A 23,430-nucleotide genomic window follows, 5' to 3' on the forward strand; every position below is an offset into this window, starting at 1 on the left:
AGATTGTGATGAGCTATAAAATGTCAACATATTATATCCGAAATCTTGCCTCACACCAAGGTTATTTATCAACTAATCTGATAATCTGAAAGACTTACTGACTTTGACACACAGTCATTAGGTTCTGCAGGGCTCCTCTGTATAATATTATTACCTCTAATAGGGTTCCTCTCTGGAGAAATAAGCGTTCGGTGATTCTTAATACATGTATTCATAAACTCATTCTCCTAAAAATCTGATCACAGGACATGCTTATGAGATGCATGCCAATGCCAAGTGTAAATAACGTTCAATTGCGACTGACAACTCGCTGGATGACCACTGATGAATAATAAAACAAGGTGGGAAATGGCAGAAGTGAAAATAGAATTAATAAAATAATAAAAAATCCCCCAAAAATTATATCTTTAGAAGCTTCTGTTGCCATGGAAAAAAACAGCATGGTGCCCAGGCCTTGCATCTCCCAACTCCTGTTTCCATGGCGACAAACAATCTCTCACCAGCAGCTACAGCTATTCCCATAGTGCCTCTATAACAGCAGCGTGTTTCCATCGCAACAGAGTGGTTGAAGTCTGCAGGATAAAACCACCTGTGACGTATGCTATAATTCTTCCAGGTTCAAGTCTCTTCTCCTTTTAAAATGATTAGAGAAATATCTCAATTTCAATAGTCATTTATAAGCACTGTATAGTTATATCATAGATGAAAGCAAATCAAAATAAATACGTGTACTACAGTCTCTGGACCTAGCATATCACAAACACTATCTTTTTAACAATCTATAAAAGATAAATTACTGTGCTGGGATTAGTTATAGATATAAACATGGACACTGTGGATATGGCATGGATATTATGATTATTTTTATTAATACAGAACACTTTAAACATACAGTAAGTGATCATTGCAGTTACATTGGCTGTCTAGAGTCATTTTGCTAAATTTTCCCCTCAAATGGCTGTACATGTAATATTATTATATAATAATTATATTCTAACATGTATTACAATTTATTAGGTAATATATCACTAATGAATAAATAGTAAATAATACAAAATAGTAATTTTCCTAATTGTACAATGTTATACATTTTAGTTTCTAAAATTGCAAGTTAATTCATTTTGTGTCAATTCTGCTACCCTGCAGTATTTTACCTTTAAACCAATCTAATTATCTCCCACAGCTAAGTAAAATACAGGAAATGGAAAAGATGTCACTTTCCCTCACTGATAGCATCTGATGCACTGCGAAAATCTCGCTGAGAAACTATTTTCACATAAAAAGTTCTCACAGCACAAGTAATTTATTATATCAAAACTGTTAGAACAATATCGCAGTCTTTTAAGCATGACTTCATTAGCATGATGTGCTCACAGCATTTTTGCTAGCAAGTGTGCTCATTGGCTTGATAGTTGAAAATAATCTATTATGCTACTGTCAATCTCTGTTACCAGAACAGTAATGATTTTGTCAGTATGTAACATAACTGATGGTAACAGAGTTGGCAAGCAATACTGTAATGAAATGGTTGCCAAACCAGTGCTGGCTAACCACAAGTTCCAACTTCCTTTTATGCTTTTAAGAAAAGCTGATTTATTTATAGTACCTTTTGCCAACTCTGTTACTTTCAATTATGTCACATACCAACAGTAGCAGAGTAGACAAACAGTACTGTAATTAACTTAAAAAAGAATTAACTCAAGATTGGCAAGCACTGCTTTATTAAAATATAATGTTTTTAGCATACAGGAATGAGATAAGTTTCAACTTTTTTGAAAAGTTTGTTTGTGTTTAATGTCAGCTTCTATGGCAAGAAAAAGTATAATGGAAATAAGATTATATATATATACAGTTCAGTTCATCATCATTTTCTTGTAGGCTTAGTCCCTTTATTAATCCAGGGTCACCACAGCTAAATGAACCGCCAACTTATCCAGCAAGTTTTTACGCAGCGGATGCCCTTCCAGCCGCAACCCATCTCTGGGAAACATCCACACACACATTCACACACACTCATACACTACGGACAATTTAGCCTACCCAATTCACCTGTACCACATGTCTTTGAACTGCGGGGGAAAGCAGAGCACCCAGAGGAAACCCACGCGAACGCAGGGAGAGCATGCAAACTCCACACAGAAAGGCCAACTGAGGCGAGGATCGAACCAGTGACCTTCTTGCTGTGAGGCGACAGCACTACCTACAGCGCCACTGCGTCACCTTTACAGTATATACAGTTAAAGTCACAATTATTAACTTCTCTCGTTAAATTTATTTAAATACTTTTATATTTCCCCTTAAATTCTGTTTATCGGAGAGAAGATTTACTTTCCATTTCAACACATTTCTAAACATTATAGTTTAAATAAAAAAAGTTTTAATTATTCAGTTTCTAACAACTGTTTTTTTAATCTTTGGCATGATGACAGTACATTATATTTTACTAGATATATTTCAGGATACAAGTGTTCGGTTTATTAGAGTTCAGATGGCAGGATTTTTAAAATAGTCGTGTCACAAATGTTTTCACACTGCATGTCTATCTGGGGTAGCGTTCAATCACTGCTTTGTTTACACTGCAAGATGGATGGGCGACAGGGGGTTTCACACTGCATGACTGTACATTAGGAAGAAACGGTGAAAATGTTGTCTCGGTCCACAAACTACGTCTCACAATTAAACACACACAAGAAGTGACATGGAAACAACACCAGCTCACGTAGTATATCTTTTGTTATTAAATATCTGACAGCTCCAGATCTTTAGCAGGTCAAATATCTGACGGGTGTCGGCAACTCATCTGAGATTCTCTCAGTTCACACTGTGTGATTGTTACGTGAACGAGCATCAATTTGCCTGTGATTTTAGGCATTTGTCTGTGATTTCTCAAAACCTGTCGGCGAGTCAAAATCGAGCAGTCTGAATTCGGCATTAAAGTGACCTTTAAAGACTTAACTAGGAAAGTTAGGGAAATTAGGCAAGTTATTATATAAATATTCTTGCTTAAGGGGGTTAATAACACTGACCTTACAATGTTTTATTTAAATAACTAAAACTGCTTTTATTCTATCTGAAAAATAAAACAATTAAGACTTTCTTCAGATTAAAAAATATAATAGGAAAAACTGTTTGTTTGTTTGTTTAGTGCCATGTCAGCTTCTATGGCCATTATAGGAAAAACTGTAACCTGTGCTCCGTTAAACATGATTTGGAAAATATTTGAAAATGAAAATAAATTCACAGGAGGGCTAATAAATTTAACTTCAATTGTATATACCAGGAGTGTCCAAACTCTGTCCTGGAGGGCTGGTGTCCTGCAGATTTTAGCTCCAACTTGCCTCAACACACCTGCAAGTATGTTTCTAGAAAGCCTAGTAAGAGCTTGATTAGCTTGCTCAGGTCTGTCTGATTGGAGTTAGAACTAAACTTTTCAGGACACCGGCCCTCCAGGACCGAGTTTAAACATCTCTGGTATATACATTATAACTCTAAACTTAACCCTAACTCAACCCTATAACTTATTTTTGCTAAAAACTCTAAAATTTTATTTGGATTAACAGTGTTCAAAATCACTTCAAAAGACTAAACTAAATAAAATTAACTCCTCATGATTAAAATCAAGATGGTCCAATAAAACATGCTTTATAGGTAAAGTGCTTTTACAAAGAGAACATGTGGGAAGATCTTCTCCAAGTTTTAAAAATCTGTGTATCATCCTGGAGTGACCGATTCTACAATGGGTAGGTAAAAATCTGCTAACTCTTTAAAAAGTAAAATGCATCTCCAATCATAGATTCACCCATTAAATAAACCATTAGTTGTTCGCTTTTGACATTCAGCATTTCAGAGCCAGAAACTGATGCTTGACGTCAGACCTAGCACGCAGACATTACAGATCACTAGCACTCAAGCATGACGTTACCTTTTCTTCTGAGGGAATGGTCAGCTTGTCACTTGCGATGAGGCTGCACACTTGGTCCATGCCCAGATTGAGAAACTCCTCGCTCTGCACGACCTCTGAGAAGTGTTGCTCTGTGCGTGTCAATGAGTGGGAGAGAGACTGATACTGTCAAGCAGCCACTGACACACATTTCTCCAATAAGACGCATAACTATTACGACAATTGTGTGGATGAACTTGTCTTTTATGGACAGAGACACACACCTGCGTATGTGTTGGCGAGATTGAGCAGCTCCGTGCAGGCGTGCAAATCAGCAAAGGCGCGGATACCAAGGCAGTTGGTCGGGTGAAGCTGAGTTATGAGAAACTCACAGCAGGCCTTTTTAACTTCCTGTAACTGCAGCAGACCAGCAGCTGGCAAGAGCACCTGAACACACACACACACACACACAAACACAGAAAAGACTTCACATACAATCTCAAAAGTGCCATTTTCCCCACAAAAATTCTTTTTTCTTTTGTTTACACTTCACAGTAAAACTTCATTTGTGACCATCATTAAGTTGATTAACAACAAGGGATAATCGATTAATAATTGTTCCAAGGACGAGGGCTGCAAATTAGCTTCATGGAATATGCTTCATATACGCAGCAATGGTTGTCTTTATAAAAAAAAACATCAAATGTATTGTCATTTACTGCTAAAGCCTTTACCAATCTTAGTTAACTTTAACATTTACTAATAGATTATTAACTTTAACTATTATCAATTGTTATTTAATAAAGCTGAACTAACAATGTAACACATTACAAGTAATAAAATCCTATTTGCAAACCTAAACAATAATAATATTATTTTTAATGTCCATTTCTTACACTCAAAGTGCTAAAATCCTTGTGGAAAAAAAACAAGAGTTAACAAAAAAATTAACAAAATGAATGATGTAAACGCTTTGTATATATACACAATTGTGTGGTTCAGTTTGTTAATGTTAGTTAACTCCTTCATTAACTCTTATTTATTAATGGGTCCTTCTTATACAATTTATTTTAGTGTTCAAAGAATAACTGTTAGTTAATGCAATAATTAATGGGTTGTTTTGAAGTGTTTTGAGGGGGTAGAGGTGTTCTAATTCTTTTTGCCCTTGAAACTGAGATTTTTCAAGACCACACTCTAAACCACAGGTGTCAAATCCAGTTCCTGTAGGGCCACAGCTCTGCACAGTTTAGTTCCAACCCTGCTTCAACATACTTACCTGTAGGTTTCAAACAAGCCGTAAGAACTCAATTAGTTTGATCAGCTGTGTTTAGTTTGGGTTGAAGCTAAACTGTGCAGAGCTGCGGCCCTTCAGGAACTGGATTTGACACCTGTGCTATAAACCAAGGAGTAAGAAAATTTCTCAGAATACACCAGCTACAATGACAGCATGACTGCACACGGATGTCAGGAGATCCACAAATCAGTATTTTTTTTGTCATTATTGCAAAATTTTTTACAACAAACAAGCACATGTTTTAATACATTCATAGCAACGTACGTGATTTACCGTCATGCTTTAAAAAAAAGCACTAAAATAAAACATTTAAATTTTACTAAATAAATACCTACTAATAGCTCCCGTTTAGCAGTCCCACAACATTCCAACACTCGATGACACTCAAATACCCTGTCAGAAAGTCTAGTGGCTGGGAATGACCTGTTTACACTGTCTGGTATAATGTTAATGTTGTTTTTCAGTGTTTACATAGAAACACACAATGGCCACGGACCCACTTTGTAAATACACAGTAAAGTTACAATGCCACATTAGATTGTCATAATAACATAATATTGTTGCCTTCAGTGATTTCCTGAAGATAAATATAAAAAAATGACGCAACTGGAATAACTACAGCAGTCGTGATCGTCGATCTCATATGTAGTAAGAGATTGCGATGACATATGCAGGTGCATATGCATGTGCAGGTGTTGTAGAACAGTCCCATTTCTAGGGTATATTTTGAAACCTTTTCTCTTCACTTTCTGTTTCAACAGCCAAGGGGAAGAGGTATGGGTACAAAAATAGAATTGGGATTGGGCCTAAATGTGTTCCCTTTTTTTCTTAACTATGAACAACTTTCATCTACAATTTTTAGCAGTGAAAATCAGAAGAATTAACTTATTTTTGAGAACCTCATTTCCATTGCATGACAAATGAAACAAATGCTTTATGAAATCTTCAAAATAATGTTGAAAGAGTTATTCTGTAATGTAGTGTCATTTTGTCATGCAAAGAAATAAATCAGATCTAAATTTGGTCTCAAATTGCCAGATCTACATGTCGGTCCATATTGTAAAGTAGACTTTATAATCAAACAATTTAAATTCAATTATTAACTGGCTACATAAATGAAATTAATTGAAAGTGAAAATAAATTAAATATAATTCAATTATAAATTACATAAAAATTATGAAATTAAATTAAAGTAAATAATAAATTAAATGAAATTAAATAATAGATTCAATTAAAATAAATTCAATTAAAAACAAATTAAATGAAATAATAAATTAAGTTTAATTAAAATGAAATTACATGAAATAAAATGAAATAAATTAAATTAAACAATAGATTCAATTAAATTTTAATTAAATAAAAAAAATTAAATACGATAATAAATTAAGCTAAATTAAATTTTTATAAAACAATAAATAAAATCATAAAAAATTTAATATAATAAAAAATAATAAAATAATATATTCAACAACAAATAAATTCAATGAAAATATATTTAATGAAAAAATAAACTACATTAAACTAAAATTAAATTAAATTCAGAACAAATTTAAAGAGATTAAATATTAAACTCAATTAAAATACAATTTTATTTAATTTAATTAAATAATACATCAAATTAAATAATACATCAAACTGAAAATAAACTTAACTAAAAAATAAATGAAATATTAAACTAAATTAAATTAAAGATGAATGAATGAATGAATGAATGAATGAATGAATGAATGAATGAATTAATGAATGAATGAATGAATGAATGAATGAATGAATGAATGAATGAATGAATGAATGAATGAATGAATGAATGAAATTTTGGAATTGCACCAATCTCACACCATTGAACACTGTGCCAAGTTTAAAGCAGGTCAAGTTGCACTTCACTTGACTTTTCTTAGTTTTGTTTTTTATACAGGAATGCGTCTCCTATGCACCCCCCTCACTGCTGCTCCTGCTCTATGCACATGCAGACTTCCAAACTTAAGTGACCACTAAACACTGAACATGTCATCTAGCCCCAGGCCATTCTTATTGCAAAACCCTGCAGCAAAGTTTGCATTTGAGTCCCTTCATTAAAAATTCAGCTTCTAACACCCTCTGTCTAGGCAACTGTGCAGATACAGATACATAAACTACTGACACCCACCCACACAGCATACACACACACATCCACACACTTCCTGGTTGTGTTTTTCTGTCTTCTCAGAGTATTACCAACATGATTCATTCAACTGTGTTTTAAGGACATATTTTCATGAGCCATGCAAAAGTCCAATGTGGTGCTCCGGTCACCTGCACATTCTCCTCGGTTACTTGGATTTCAGCAGTGTAAACATAGTCGATGAGCATTCCCAGAGTCCAGCCGTCAATCTCTTTGATTCGAACCTTCTTCTGGCGGCTCTCGGTCATCTCTCCTACAAAAATTTTTATTTCAATACATTGTTCTGTGGCCTTTGAGAAAATCCATTCTACTTTTAAATACATAATACTGGATAGTGTGCTAAAATTATAAAGTTCGTTACTTACTCCTACGCCCATTTATATCGAAGTTGATATTATAGCCGCACCATGTTGGTGTTTCATAACATCTAGTTTTTATGAGGTGGGTCGTTAGCCCAACGTTAGCCCAACCTGAAGAACCAGGCCATACACACATACACTAGGGACAATTTTGCTTACCCAATTCACCTATACCACATGTCTTTGGACAGCGGGGGAAATCGGTGCACCTGGAGGAAACCCAAACCAATACGGGGAGAACATGCAGACTTCTCACAGAAATGCCAACTGACCCAGCCGGGACTCGAACTAGCCACCGTGTCGCCAAAATTATAAAGTTATTAACTTTATATTACAGAACATATTTTACTTTTAGTGTTACATTTATATTCTAATAAAATAATATATTTTATGGAAATAAACAAATACATTTTTCTAGTTCAATTAAATACTATGAGGAGGTGATGGAGAGACCTGGCTTAAGCGCTCTTCATCACTGCTTTAATGTGCTTTGCAGAAATAGGGTATTTTTGTAAAATAAAGTAAAATAACAGCAATGTTTTTTTTTCTATTATTTACTATGTTTTTATTATGTTGTTTGTTTTTCTGGCTGGTATAAAATAATAATAAAAAAAACTGCTATGGTCAATAATATTAGCCCTAATATTCAATATTAAAGAAATAGTTCATACAAAATTGAAAATTCTGTCATCATTTATTTGTCTGAAGTAGTTTTTTTTTCATGTTATGGAAATCAATGGTTGCAGATTTCAGCTGTCTTACAACTTTAAAAATAACTTTTTTTTAATTATTATTCAACGGAAGAAAGAAACTCGTAAAGAATTAGAACCACATGACGGTGACTAAATTGTGAGTAAATTTGAATTATCAATTATTATTATTAATGATTATTATTTTAATAATTTTGGGGTGAACTATCCCTTTAAGACTTTTTAAATAGATTGGCTACAGAACAAACCCGTCTTTTCCAACAGGGCTGCACGATTAATTGAAAAAAGGTCGCAACCTCGATTTGTAGATATGCGATTCAGACAATTATATTTTCAACATCAGGAGAGAAGCATAAAGCCAAACACAAGTTTTTATATTGTTTTATGTACGTTGCTCAGCATCATGGACACCTCCAAACTGTGTTAAAAGTGTTACATACTGTATTTAAAAGGTAGAATTCAACAAAAACTTTAAATTCTGTCTTAATGTAATGATGTATTCGCAGCCGCAAAACCACATATGAACTTATGCACTGTTTGTTTACTACAGATAGGACGTGAGCGTGCCTGCCAATGATATCTACTCTATTGAACAGAACCTGCTTAGGCTGTGAATAACAGGTAATAACGTTTTAAATAATATTCAATTTGTTGCAAACTGAACTTAAAGTGACGGCAGTCATAACATGAGTGCATGTGAAATAAGTGAGCCTGAAAGTACTCGCATCATTTAAATGATCATATCGCATTTTAGAGTTATGATTACGACAAGCATTTGATATGTTTTTCCTTTCATAGCGAACACAAAGTGTTGTGCATGAAAATAAATTTTTAAGGGGTCAGTATAACTACTCTAGCCTATGTAATGTTAATTGTAATGCAAGAGGAAAATAATGATAATGACAAATGTTGAATTTTACCAGGGAATAAAATTATCTAATAATGTTGTTGGTGACAAATGACAAGCAGTATGTCTCAAACATGAGTATTCAACTTAAGAATTGTGAATAGTTGTACTCTGATGTCATCACTTTACTGTGAATTAACAACCAGGACATATTTGATGTCTGTTCAAGTTCACCGTTCCAAGTCTACACAAAATTGAGCATTTTTACAAAAAGTACACAGGCCTAATATTATCATTTTTGTTTTACCATATGTTTGAGAATTAACAATAATAATAGCCCACTCATATTAACTTTTATTTTACACCTACAGAATTGTAAGAAAATCATGATCTTGATTTTAAGCAAAAAAAAAAAATCGGGATTCTCATTTTAGCCAGAATCATGCAGCCCTATTGTCCAATGATGAGAATTAGCATAACCTGTCTAGTAAATGTTAAAAAAAATGTTTAAACAGGCTTTAAATAGTTTTTTGTTTGTTGGTTTGTTAATTTATTTGTTAATATTTTAACAATTTATTTGTTAATATTATTTGTTAATATTGTTAATAGCCCACTCATATTAACTTTTATTTTACACCTACAGAATTGTAAGAAAATCATGATCTTGATTTTAAGCAAAAAAAAATCGGGATTCTCATTTTAGCCAGAATCATGCAGCCCTATTGTCCAATGATGAGAATTAGCATAACCTGTCTAGTAAATGTAAAAAAAAAATGTTTAAACAGGCTTTAAATAGTTTTTTGTTTGTTGGTTTATTAATTTATTTGTTAATATTTTTCATCATAATTAATTATTCTCTACAGTGTTATCTGGATAAAGTCTTTTGTTTCTTTTTATGTAAATGGCTGCTTTGGGTTATGGATGCAGTGCTAACAATGAAATATGAGTCAGCATCAGAGAGGCAAGTATGCTTGAAGAAAATCATGTTTTTAGCTCTGTTATATTATTTTCAGAGACTATGCATCTTTAGATTCAAAAATAATTGTCAGCCAAGTAAACAGCAAAATATTCAAAGTCCATCCAGCACAAACAATTTATCTGTGCAGATCAGCAGATAACACTGAACAGAATCCAAAAACTATTTTCAACTCACCAATCTGAAACCAAAAATATTATTTTATTTGACTTTTTCCTTTTTATTAAATTATGCTTCTAACATAAGCAACACTAAATATACTTTGATTAAATGGGTCTACCCAATGTGACCTTCTATTACTGTAAATTAGCATGTGTGTAAGTGAGTGTGTGTGTTTATGGGTTTTCTCACCTGTAAACATAGCATGGAAGTAAGGACTCCCTGCAGCTAAGACGACTCGATGAGCGGCAATCTCCACATCCTCCGCAATGATGGTGACATCACACAACACACTCTGACTGCAGAGAGAGGACAAGATGTCACACACATGGACCACTTCTTCAGGACACACACAGTAACCCTAAGATGTTTTTCACATTTTGTTAATGATATTTGAAGTTAGTTAGATAGTAACAAGCATCAAAATATCTGCAAATACATGAAGCTACAACTTTCCTTAGAGCTATTTTGCAATGACTAAAGCAGGTGGCTTGTTAAGTTAGTGTGTTAGTCAGTGTGGAATGTACGTTTGTGTATAAATTATTTCAAAAAGTTACAAAATCAAAATCCACTCAATTTAGTTTTGAAAAAAAATCTATTTTTAAGAACTACAAACAGATCAATGGACTACACACAATGTTTTCTGGGGTTTTAATGATGTCAATAAATCGGCTCAAATCCTGCAATTCAAATGAAAATTAGAGAAGTTTATTTATAAAATAATTTCGAGAGGATCACATGTTTATGATTAAACACAGCTGGCCATTCATTAGCCAATTAAAGATTCACCAATCAGACAATTCCTAGGTCACTTTAAATCCCCTCAGTTCCATATCCCAGCCATCTTCATTTTGAAAAATCTCCCTTCCGCCCCTACTCTTCCTCCTTCCCTATATTGGTGGTACGGTGGCCCAGTAGTTAGCACTGTTGCCTCACAGCAAGAACGTCACTGGTTCTAGTCCTTACCAAGCCAGCCAATGTTTCTGTGCAGAGTTTACATGTTCTTCCTGTGCTCACGTTGGTTTCCCCCGGGTCCCCCTACTGTCACAAAAACTTGCAACTTAAAGGGCCATGAAACCCCCTCGTTTCAGCAGTGTGTTTTCACACCTCTACTTTGGAAAAAGTCAGAAAAGTGGGCGTGTCCAGCTCTGTTTAGGGGGGAGTGTCAGAGGAAGAAAAGCGGCTTGGTATGGGAGTGTCTATTTGGGCGCGCTGAAATTCAGAGTCAAAACACACAACCACAGCGGACAATGTGACTGTGTTTACATGGACATCTGTAGTCGAATTATTTGCCAAATTATTAAATGGTGGACTTTAACTGCAGTTTGGCTCTTTCATTCAGGGAATTCATTCATGTCCCTCCCGACAAACGTGATATTTAATTCGAGGCGCTGCTCTAAGCGTGTATTTTTCATGCAATGTTTGATACCGCACGGCGAATGAGAAAAAAAAAACTCAGCATTTCCCGGAAACTTAGATAGACACGGCAGGTAGCGTCAGAAAGCCGCGTGTGTTATTCCGGTCACAAAATCCAACACGAGGTTATTGTTTGGTTGTAACTGTTAGTGCTGACTATTGCACTCGGTTCAATAGTTTGTTTGATACGAACTGAATAAACAAAGAGCACTGGTCGCTCACTTACCAAATCTGTAGAGACAGGACAATCACCAGCAACTAGAGCCGCGTCTTTATTTAGAGGAGACTACAAACTGGATCTCAGCGTTTGCAGATGAGAACAGCTCTCAGGTAAACAATAATCCTCCTTAGACACGTAAGTTATTGTTGTCGAGCGTCGCGTACACTGTTAATTGTTAATCCACACGTGAGTCTGCCCTCTCACAGAGAGAAAATGAAAACGAAACTTAACTGCAGCAAACTATAAAAGCAACACTTCACGCTTGTTTTGCCAACACAACGTGGCGTCTTTGCCGTCTACACTGTGACAGTAATGAATATTAATGAAGTTGCACAATAGAGCGCGCTGATTGGTTTGAACCAAGCCTTACTCATGCATTAATGCATCACACTGTAAGACGTAATAAGGCTCACTCTGGCACAGACGCCCAGTCTGCACGCTGGAATACAACGCTATTATGTCATGGCCGTGACGCAGCTTCAAAAATTCGTTTCAAACAGGAAGTACAAATTTGCTTGAAATAACGCAAAAACAACCAATTTACACTTTTTAGTGAAATATAGGTGTCCTAATAGTGTTTTTAGCAGTGTGGGACACATATACGACTGACAACAGCTCAAAAAATGTGTTTTGGTGTTTCGTGACCCTTTAAGTTAATGAACTAATCCAAATCAGCACCATAGACATGCTCCCAGTAAGTAGTTATCACTTAAGAGGAATCACTATCTGTTCATTAGCTACAACAACAGGGGAGTTCTCGAGATCTACCTGAGCTCAAACTCCCCTCTCGCCCTGCAACAGAAGGGAGCCCTGGGCTCGAGGATCTTAAGAGCTCAGGGCTCTCTCCTGGACAACATGCCAAACGCTTTATAATCAATCATCAGCTAAGCTTAATCTCTTGGAAAAAATAGTCGTTTTCAGTGTTGATCATCAGCTGACACCAATAAACCTTTAGATAGGCTTGTGGAAAAACAGCTTATGGCTTTTATATGTCATATCAAGTTAAGTGCGCAAAGACCATTCTCACACTCACACACACATACATACATACATACATACAGGGTGCAATTACAGGGGCGTTTGGGGAGGTCTGACCCTCCTAATTAACACTTGATCCCCCCCCAAAGGACATCAAAACAAGATATATGAGGTCTGCCCTTTAATAGTTGAGAAATAGTTTGCTATGATCTGTATTTTAAATAATATTAATAATTACTATAATAGATAACTTCAATACACATTTGTCCACCCATATAAGGGTTCATACCATTGTGAATGCGTATGCGTGAATGTGTATGCGCCAAAAATATGAATCCATCGGTTTGAAAATGGCAAATCTAGAGCACAGGGTATCTGCACATTTTTTAACAGAAAATTTAAGACCTTTTAAGACCTTTTTAAGTCCTCTAAAATGAAAATTTAAGACTTTACCTAAAAAAAAAAAAACAGGAAAATATTCAGTGTGAACACAGAATGATGTGGTGAAGTATGGCGGCAAATCTATGGCGGCAAATCAATGGCAATATAAATCGAGCGCAGCGGTGATGTTTGCACGCGAGGAGAAGTGAACCGTGAGCAGATTTCTTGGTTGACTTGGTTTACTTGTTATCTCTAACGCTATTGGCTACTGTGCCTTTCCGGAAGTTAGCCGGGATTGGACGCAAGTTAAAAGATCATGCCGTTAAATATATATACAATTTGCAAGTCATAATCATAAGAAACTTTCTGAGAACTTTATGAACTTTATGAGGATTCAATCTCGAGAAACAGTAAAATAATATCCAAAATAATGACTTGCATTCTTTTAACATGACTTTCTGAACCCATTTGATTTGTCCGTGCAGCACTTGTCTGGTTTGTTGTATTTTACTTCATTATTAACCACAACAGCAGTGCTCATTATTACACTTGGGGATGATCTTTCTAGGAAATATTGTCTTCAGAAGAGTTTATTTGCGTTTTAGATCTTTATAGATAATTATAATTAATTTATCTTTATAGATAATTGTTAACATTGTTTGTAATATAGATCAGTGTAAAATATATATATATCTATATATATTATATATATTTTTCAATCTCAATTTTAGTTAATGATTGAATAACCTGCATATAAAGACTTCAATCAAAAATGATTAGCCCAATTAAACATAAAAAATACAGTGACAGACATTCAGATGGGTTTTTATCGCCACCTATTGAGCAACAATTTAATTTCTACAATCTTCGTTTGGCTTTACTCACTATCCATTACATCATTCCACTTCAGAGGCATACAAATACTACTTTCTATACGACAGGCCCACATCTTAAAGGTCACATATGCAGTTGATGTCAAAATTAGTAGCCCACTTTTTTCTTGTTTTATTTCGGCAAGAATAAAAGCTGTTTTAATTTTTTAAAACCCATTTTAAGGTCCATATTATTACTCTCTTTAACCTATTTATTTTTTTCGAAAGTCTACAGAACAAACCATCGTTATACAATAACTTGCCTAATTACCCTGCCTAGTTAACCTAGTTAAGCCTTTAAATGTCACTTTAAGCTGTATAGAAGTGTCTTGAAGAATATCTAGTCTAATATTATTTACTGTCATTATGACAAAGATAAAATAAATCAGTTATTAGAAATGAGTTATTAAAACTATAATGTTTAGAAATGTGTTGAAAAAAATCTTCCCTCCGTTAAATAAAAATTAGGATAAAAATAAACAGGGGGCTATTAATTCAGGCGGGCTAATAATTCTGACTTTAACTGTATAGTGGAATAACAGACTAATGGCAATATATTTACTATAAACCTTTGTACTTTATGCACTGCATGCATGTATAGCCTATTTTGTATACTATTGTCCATCCAATTTATTCTGACTTGTTCTTCACAGAAAATGAGTCAAGGACAATGAATCTTAGAAAAAAAAAAGATTTTTGTAAATTTGAACACGTTAAGATTGAGTTCAGTTTAAATGTAGGTGCTAAACTTCATCAAATGGTTCAAAACACATTTAAAGTCTGAATTATTCGTCCTGATTTAATAGCCCATGTATATTTCCCCCAATTTCTGTTTAATGGAGAGATCTTTTGCCACATGGTATAACTCTCTCTTTCTCTCCCAAGTAATAAAGTTTGTTACAGAAATATATCTCATTATTTTGATATGTCATTATATGACTTGGTCATGATGGTAAGAATAGGCATTATTATGAGATTAATTATTAAAAAAATATCTCATTATTGAAAGTAAGTCTCCACCTATTATTACTGAGAAAGTAAGTCTATGTTTCACACTGTGACATTATGATAAGATTTCCTATATAATTTTATTTAACGGGGATAGCTTACCTGCGTCCAATCCCGGCTAACTTCTGGAAAGGTAGAGTAGCCAATAGCGTTAGAGATAACAAGAAAACCAAGTCCCGCCCTAGGACTCACAAAAATCTAAACTGTTTCGCGCGAGCAAAGAGAAGAACCAGCGAGCGAGCGGAGAGAACTGATCGCGCGCGCGCTGTAGGCATGACCTCGCTCGCGAGAGCGTACATCGTGCGCACAGATAATAATGTGCACGCGCGGGACTTGTTTTCTCGCGCTGGATCAGTTGAGCGCGCGCGTGAAGATCCCCTGTGCGCTCGCGAGCTGTAATTTTCTCGCGTGTGCGTGTAGACCTGTAATCTGCTCACGGTTCACTTCTCCTCACGCGCAAACATCACCGCTGCGCTCGATTTATATTGGCATTGATTTGCCGCCATAAAACGAGTCGGACATGATATTTAAGATCCCACATGAAATTTAAGACCTCCTTATGGAAAATTACAGAATTTAAGACATTTTCAGACCTTAAAAATCGAAAATTTTATTTAAGACATTTTAAGACTTTTTAAGGACCCGCGGGGACCCTGGAGCACCAACACAAACTGTAAGTAGTTACAAAGCATGTTTCATTAAAAAAAGTGTTTGTAGGTGTCTGTAAAACTAGATGCATAGTTTGTATTTTATTATACAGTGGCTCATATATGGAAGTAAAATAAAAAAATATGTGCAGTTTTTCATAGTCATCCATTAATAGGTGCAGCAAAGAAACAAAATGTATTATCACAAATATCATTGAGAACCACTTATTATCCCTCAAAACACTGAAAACATAACAAGTTAGATCAATAAATTAGATGAATATGACTTAAATATATAATGTTGGTTTACGGAGGCATATTACCGAATATAACCGAAAAACTTGAACCCCATTGTCAATGTATAATTCCCACCCTGCACACAAACACACACTATACTCCATATATAGTTACATTTTTTATTTTTAATAAATTTGCAACAAATTCTTCTATTGTGTGTAGAATTTTGAGGAAAAAAATGAATTTAATATTTTTGGAATAAGGCTGTAACATAAAAATTGTGGAAAAAGTGAAGCCCTAGGAATACTTTCCGGATGCAATGTATGCTCTATCATTATTTTTGTAGCGTCCCAATATACATTGTTTACGGTAATAATTTTTCAGAATTTATACAAAATTACAACATTCTGGGAATGGAGACAGAATCATGAGAAAGTCCACAGAAAGTTGCATCTGCAGCCACCAGGCTGTCATACTGAGCAGAGCAGAGACAGTTGCGCCACAAGATGGTAACAAAGACTGCATAATAAGTCCTTAGAGGAGAAAAACTCAGCGTTTTCTTTTAATATTTCAGCTAGTCAAATCATTACTAAACAGGTAAGTGGCATTCTAAGTCGATCTCTCTCTTTTGTAAGTTGTAGCGCTGTATTTATACCATAGTAATCTGGTAGTGTTTGCTTTGCTTTAGCTTTTTTCGAGGTTTATTATTGTGATCTCCCGACTGCAACAGAGAAATACTGGGAAATCTCTGTAGGCTGATAGCATATAATCTTAAAATGTGGGCAAAATTACCTGTTTTGTCTTCACTGTACACATCACGCTAGAGAATTATTCAAATACTGGCTCTAAATAAGGTTTGTAAAGTAGCAATGGCTTCTGCTGTTTTGACGTCAGCTGCAGATGTGAATGGAAGGCAGAGGAAAGTAGTTTCTTGTACAAAAGGATTTTTAGATTCTCTGTGTTTGATTTTCTTTTTATATACATGATTATGGAATCGAATTGTTGCATAAACACAATATCACACTTGTAGCAGTGCGACGTGGCTGTATTTCGTCACTAAGGGTGTCACGATTTCGGTTTTAAATCTAAAGCAATCGAAATTCATGCTCAATTTTGATTATCGAATCAAAAAATGGAATCGTTGATGCTGCCACGCCCATGTCACGTCAGCTTGGCTTGCCAAGCGGAAAAAAGGTTGTTGAAGTGCTTGTTGAACTGCAGACGCAGGAGACCCGTCGACAATTTGCAAGCTCTGCTATGTAAGTAATAGGGTTGGGCCGTTAGAAAAATGCAGGCATCGCGATCCTCCGCTCCGCCCCCGTTGCAAATCCCCTCGCGAAAAATACACACTCAGGCCCTGTTTACACTAATAGGTCTTAGTTTATAAATGTCATTTTATAACGACAACGATCCACATCTACACTGGCGTTTTGCATTACTAAGCAGCCCTCCCTCCTCACTACCGCTGAAAACGCACATCACAAGACCACACACACATTCACACACAGGCTCACACACAGATGCACACACACACTGTTATGCGCTCGAGAAAGCGGGTACAGGCAGTCAGCGGGTCAGTAGACTACTTCAATCTTTCACTTTAACACTTGTACTAAGTAATTTTAGCGAACACCTCAGATACTGTTGGCTGGTTCCTGTTGGTTGTGCACCTTTTTTACCGACGCCATTATAAGGACACAGATCACTGCCTATTTATGAGTTCACGAAAAAAGTGATTGACAGGTGGTAATTATGAGTGTAACTCATTATTCATTTACTGTATGATTTGTTTCTGATTTTGTTTAGTTTTTATTTTTTTAATCGAAAGTCGAATCGAACCGTGACTTTAGAAACGAAAATGTAATTGAATCGAGGATTTGGAGGATCGTGACACCCTTAATCATCACTGGTGAGACACTAAGACACTCGGTCTGCGCAAAATGTTTTACTACAAAAAAAGTAAGCAAAACACTAAGGCACTCGGCCAACGCACGCCTCCGACCCGTGCCAATATACAGCCATATCGCACTCTACAAGTGTGATATTGTGCATATATTTTACATTAAGTTCTAAATAAAGTGAAACGTATCATCCCAAATATCACACGCACACACACCTGCGGAGCTCGTTCATGATCCTGAAGGCTTTCTTCATGTGTCGTGGATTGATGGTGACTGCACTCTGTTTCTCACACACATCATCCTTCAGCTCCACAGCTTTATGATGGCAAAGCTTAGTGCATCTGAAATACAAATATATGTTCATGTATATATAAAATAGACATTCATATCTGATTTCAATGCTTCGGCATATGAGAAGATATTCAAAGATGGCCATAGGATCTATTCCTGTTTATATATATATGGAATAGTAAAATTTCAAGATAAGTTTGAATTTTTATGTAATATTAATCAGGGTAATAAATATTACAGATGTAGTGGTCATGTAGTGGATAGTTTATGCTGATTTAGGCAATTACATATAGGTTGTATTATTTAAAAAGGCATAGTTGACTAACATGATTTAATAATTAAACATGATCAAGAATTAATTAATATTTATAATATTTACACTCATATTTTTGTAAAATAATTGTACTGTGTTTTATTTTTTGACATAGTATCCATTTAATGTAATGTATTGTATAGTGTGTATATATATAAAGAATTTATCGTGTATGGCCATACACCCAAAGGTCTTTCCACAACACCATCAGTATGCAGCATCCACTTGGATGATGCAACGGCAGCCACAGGGCAACGACACCAGTGCGCTCACCACACACCAGCTATTGGTGGAGTGAAGAGACAGTCATCGAGCCAATTCAGTGGATGGGGATGATTGGGAGGCCATGATGGATCATTGGCCAGGACACTGGGGTTACACCCCTACTCTTTGCAAGAAGTGCCATGGGATTTTTAATGACCACAGAGAGTCAGGACCTCGGTTAAACGTCTCATCCGAAAGATGGTGCTCACTGACATTATAGTGTCCCCTTCACTACACTGGGGCATTAGGACTCACACAGACTGCAGGTTGAGTACCCCCTGCTGGCCTCACTAACACCACTTCTATCAGCAACCTAGTTTTCCCATGGGGTCTCCCATCCAGGTACTGACCAGGCTCAGCCCTGCTTAGCTTCAGTGAGTAACCGGTTTTGGAATGCAGGGTGATATGGCGGGCATTTTTCATAGTTATTAAACCTGTCACAAACACCAATAATTTATTTGGTTATTTGACATAATAACATTTATTTGAAATAGCGGTGATATAGTGCAGTGTTAATTCAAATAAAGAAAATTTAAAAGCCTAAACAAATATTGAGTATTACTTTAACTTTCACATCATAATGAATCAGGAGTGGTCCTGGAGGGCCGGTGTCCTGCACAGTTTAGATCCAACTCTAATCAAACACACCTGCTTATAGATTTCTAGTGTTTTTGAAGACACTGATTAGCATCTTCAGGTGTGTTTGACTAGTGTTGGAACTAAACTATGCAGGACACCGGCCCTCCAGGACCGAGTTTGCCAACCCCTGTACTAAATAGTCCTACTCCATACATTTTACACAGATACTTCATTCATTCATTTTCCTTTGGCTTAGTCCCTCTATTCATCAGGGGTCGCCACAGCGGAGTGAACCGGCAACTTGTGCAGCATGTGTGTTAAACAGCGTATGCTGGGACATTCTAAAACGCCTAATGTGAAAAAAGCTTTTCATGGCTCAATGAACCCAAACATCAACCAGAGAAACCCAAATTTCTGTCAAAGTAAAGTTTGACAGAAATTTGGGTTTCTCTGGTTGATGTTTATGTACATTAAGCCATGATAAGCTTTTTTTACATTAATCAATTTAGAATGTCCCCAGATGCCCTTCCAGCTGCAACCCAGTACTGGGAAACATGCATACACATTTTCCACAGATAATGACAATATACAGTTGATGTCGAAAATATTATCCCCCGAATTACTAGCCCCGTTTATTTTTCCGCCAATTTTTGTTTAACAGAAAGAAGATTGCTTTAGCACATTTCTAAACATGATAGTTTTAATAACTCATTTCTAATAATGGATTTATTTTAACTTTGTCATGATGGCAGTACACATATTTGACTAGATATTTTTAAGACACTTCTAAAGTCACATTTAAAGGCTTAACTAGGGTAATTAGGTTAACTAGGAAGGTTAACGATGATTTGTTCAGTAGACTAGCAAAAAATATATAGCTTAAGGGGCTAATAATATTGACCTCAAAATGGGTTTTAAAAAATTAAAAACTGCTTTTATTCTAGCCGAAATAAAACAAATAAGACTTTCTCCAGAAGAAAAAAAAATCCGACATACTGTGAAAATACACTGTACAGTTTGTACAGTTAAAAAAAAAAAAAAAAAAAAAAAAAAATATATATATATATATATATATATATATATATATATATATATATATATATATATATATATATATATATATATATATATATATATATATATATATATATGAGCAATTCCAGAATTATGTATGTGACACTTGCAGTAAAAACTCAAAACATAAATTCACATAGAAAGTATACATTAACATTATGTTGACACATCTGTTTATATTTTCCAAAACAACTAGCCACAAAGTTATGGGATCAGAAAAATATCAATCTGTAAACATTTTTTATACTTTAAATAAGGAAAATAAACATGCATTATGGATGTGACAAAGAAAAGTTTGCGAGTTTACAGTATACAACATACTTTGTAGAAAATCTGTGAATTAAACTGCACAACCCAAAAGAAACAAACAGATATGAGTCGGCTCACTATAGAACAAAAATTAATGATTTTATTTTATTTGACATTTTTGCATTTATGAGGAAAAAGTGTCGTTATGGATGTGACACATTTCCATTATGGATGTTACAGTTGTGAAATTGCCACTTGTGTGATTTTGGTAAATTAAATATAATAGTTTGAAACACTGAAAGATACATTTATGAACTTTTAAAGTACTGTAAAATACTTGCTCACACAAAAACTGTACAAACGGTTTCTCTATTTTGGTGAAAACTTAATTTTTTTCATGGCAAGGTTGACATTTGCATGGAATTGCTCATTATTTTTTTTAATCAGGGCTGCACGGTGGCACAGTGGGTAGCACAATCGCCTCATAGCAAGAAGGTCACTGGTTTAAGCCTTGGTTGGGTCGGTTGGCATTTCTGTGTGGGGTTTGCATCTTCTCCCCATGTTGACGAGTGCTCCGGTTTCCCCCACAGTCCAAAGACATGCGGTAGAGGGTGAATTGAATAAGCTAAATTGGCCGTAGTGTATGTGAGTGTTTGCAAGAGTGTATGGGTGTTTCCCAGAGTTGGGTTGTGGCTGGAAGGGCATCTGCTGCCTAAAACGTGGTGGATAAGTTGGCGGTTCATTCCACTGTGGCGACCCTTGATTAATGAAGGGACTAAGCGAAAAAGAAAAATTATTTTTAAAGAATGGTTTTAATCATTCATTTATTTGCTTGGCACAGTTGGCAGTTAATTGTCAACACAAAAATTATGCTAATGGGCTAACAGTTATCATTAATATACATTATTAATTGATCTTCTACATGTTTACATACCTAAAACTGCATAATTACAAGCAGACGACTAAAAAAAAAGTCACCACAAAGCAAAAATGACTTTCCTTGTGAAAACATTTGGCCACCACAATGCAAGGTTTACCTGGACCACACACACACACACACACACACACACACACACACACACACACACACACACACACACACACACACACACAATGTCTTATCTCTACAGTGGCCATATGGCAGTTATCAAATGTGACATATGTGAATTGCTGAACATGTGACAGAAAGAGTGTTGGTGGTGTGTGGACAAAGACGTGATCATGTGATCTCATGGCTGAACTGATTTACTCTATATTGACATTACAGTAGTGTGAACACATGCAGCTCACACACACACACACACACACACACACACACACACACACACACACACACACACACACACACACACACACACACGGAGCTCTTACAGTGGATGTATCTCCATAGCGCTGGTCTTGTTCACATCAGTCTGCGTCTCTCCATCTCTGGCCGGACTCAGTCGTTTAAATCCCCGCTGTGTCCCGTCCACCGAACCAAGCCAAACCGGGCTGTGCTGAGTCCCGGTGTGCGGGTCCAGCTCCGCGGAGGAGGGTGAAGGTGGTCCGCAGAGAAGGTGTCGGTGTGACTGACGTGTCCGGGTAATGAGCGACAGACAGGTCCGCTGTGTGGGTGAAGAAGACAGGACACATCCAGAAACAGAGACGCTACAGCTCACATACAAAAACAAGAGTGAAGGAAAGACTGACACTCTCCTTCGGCGGAGAGCAAAACCAAGTGCGGCGCCACAGCGACCACTGCTGCTGGAAGACCACATGACAGACCGCTTCATGACAGCGTGTGTTTGTGCGCGCGCGCGCGCGTGTGTGTGTGTGTGTGTGTGTGTGTGTGTGTGTGTGTGTGTGTGTGTGTGTGTGTGTGTGTGTGTGTGTGTGTGTGAGTGGTGTGTGCGCGTGTGTGTATGTGTGGTGTGTGTGTGTGTGTTTGTGTGTGTGTGTTGTGTGTGTTTGTGTGAGTGTGTGTGTGGTTCTTGTGTATATTGTGTGTGGTGTGTGTGTGTGGTGTGTGCGTGTGTGTTTGATTGAGTTTATATTGTGTGTGTGTGTGCGCGTGTGTGTGTGTGTGTGGTGAGTGCGTGTATGCGTTGTGTGTGCGTGTGTGTGTATGTGTGTGTGTGCGTGTGTTGTGTGTGCGTGGTGTGTGTGTGTTTGTGGTCGGTGTTTGTGTGTGTTTGTGGTGTTTGTGTGTGTGTGTGTGGTGTGTGTTTATGTGTGTGTGTGGTGTGTGTGTGGTATATGTGTGTGTGTGTGGTGTGTATGTGTGTTTGAGTGGTGCGTGTGTGTGGGGTGTGTGTTGTGTGTTTGTGTGTGTGTGTGTGTGGTGTGGTGGTTGTGTGGGGTGTGTGAGTGGTGTGTGTGTTGTGTGTGGTTTGTGTTGTGTGTGTGTGTGTGTTTGTGTGAGTGTATATTGTGTGTGCGTGTGTGTGTGGTGTTTGTGTGAGTGGTGTGTGTGTTGTGTGTGTGTGGGGTGTATGATGTGTGTGTGTTGTGTGTGTGTGTGCGGTGTGTGTGTGTGCGGTGTGTGCATGGTGTGTGTGTTTGTGTGTGTGTGTGTGGTGTGTGTGTTTGTGGTTGTGGTTTTTGTACATATTGTGTGTGGTGTGTGTGGTGGTG

At 36.3% G+C, this 23,430-nt stretch overlaps 1 protein-coding gene across 4 annotated transcripts in view; it reads right to left on the reverse strand.

Moving 5' to 3' along the window:
- Positions 1-22,503, reverse strand: part of klhl2 (kelch-like family member 2) — a 41,597-nt gene extending 19,094 nt beyond the window's left edge. For 3 of the 4 annotated variants that reach the window (XR_015476535.1, XR_015476536.1, XM_087237107.1), the window contains exons 1-6: positions 22,189-22,503; positions 18,263-18,388; positions 10,580-10,686; positions 7,468-7,589; positions 4,165-4,327; positions 3,923-4,032 (exon numbers count right to left, since the gene is read on the reverse strand). Coding sequence is in view for 2 of the 4 variants with exons in the window: in XM_087237107.1 (XP_087093233.1) it covers positions 3,923-4,032; positions 4,165-4,327; positions 7,468-7,589; positions 10,580-10,686; positions 18,263-18,388; positions 22,189-22,205 (645 nt within the window). In the remaining 2 variants the exon portion in view is untranslated. The remainder of the gene's footprint in view (positions 1-3,922; positions 4,033-4,164; positions 4,328-7,467; positions 7,590-10,579; positions 10,687-18,262; positions 18,389-22,188) is intronic. The other variant, XM_087237108.1, reaches the window with a different exon arrangement.
- Positions 22,504-23,430: the final 927 nt, after the last annotated feature.

The sequence above is a fragment of the Danio rerio genome, chromosome 1, assembly GCF_052040795.2.
Source record: "Danio rerio strain M-AB ecotype USA chromosome 1, GRCz13ab, whole genome shotgun sequence".
Lineage (NCBI taxonomy): Eukaryota > Metazoa > Chordata > Actinopteri > Cypriniformes > Danionidae > Danio > Danio rerio.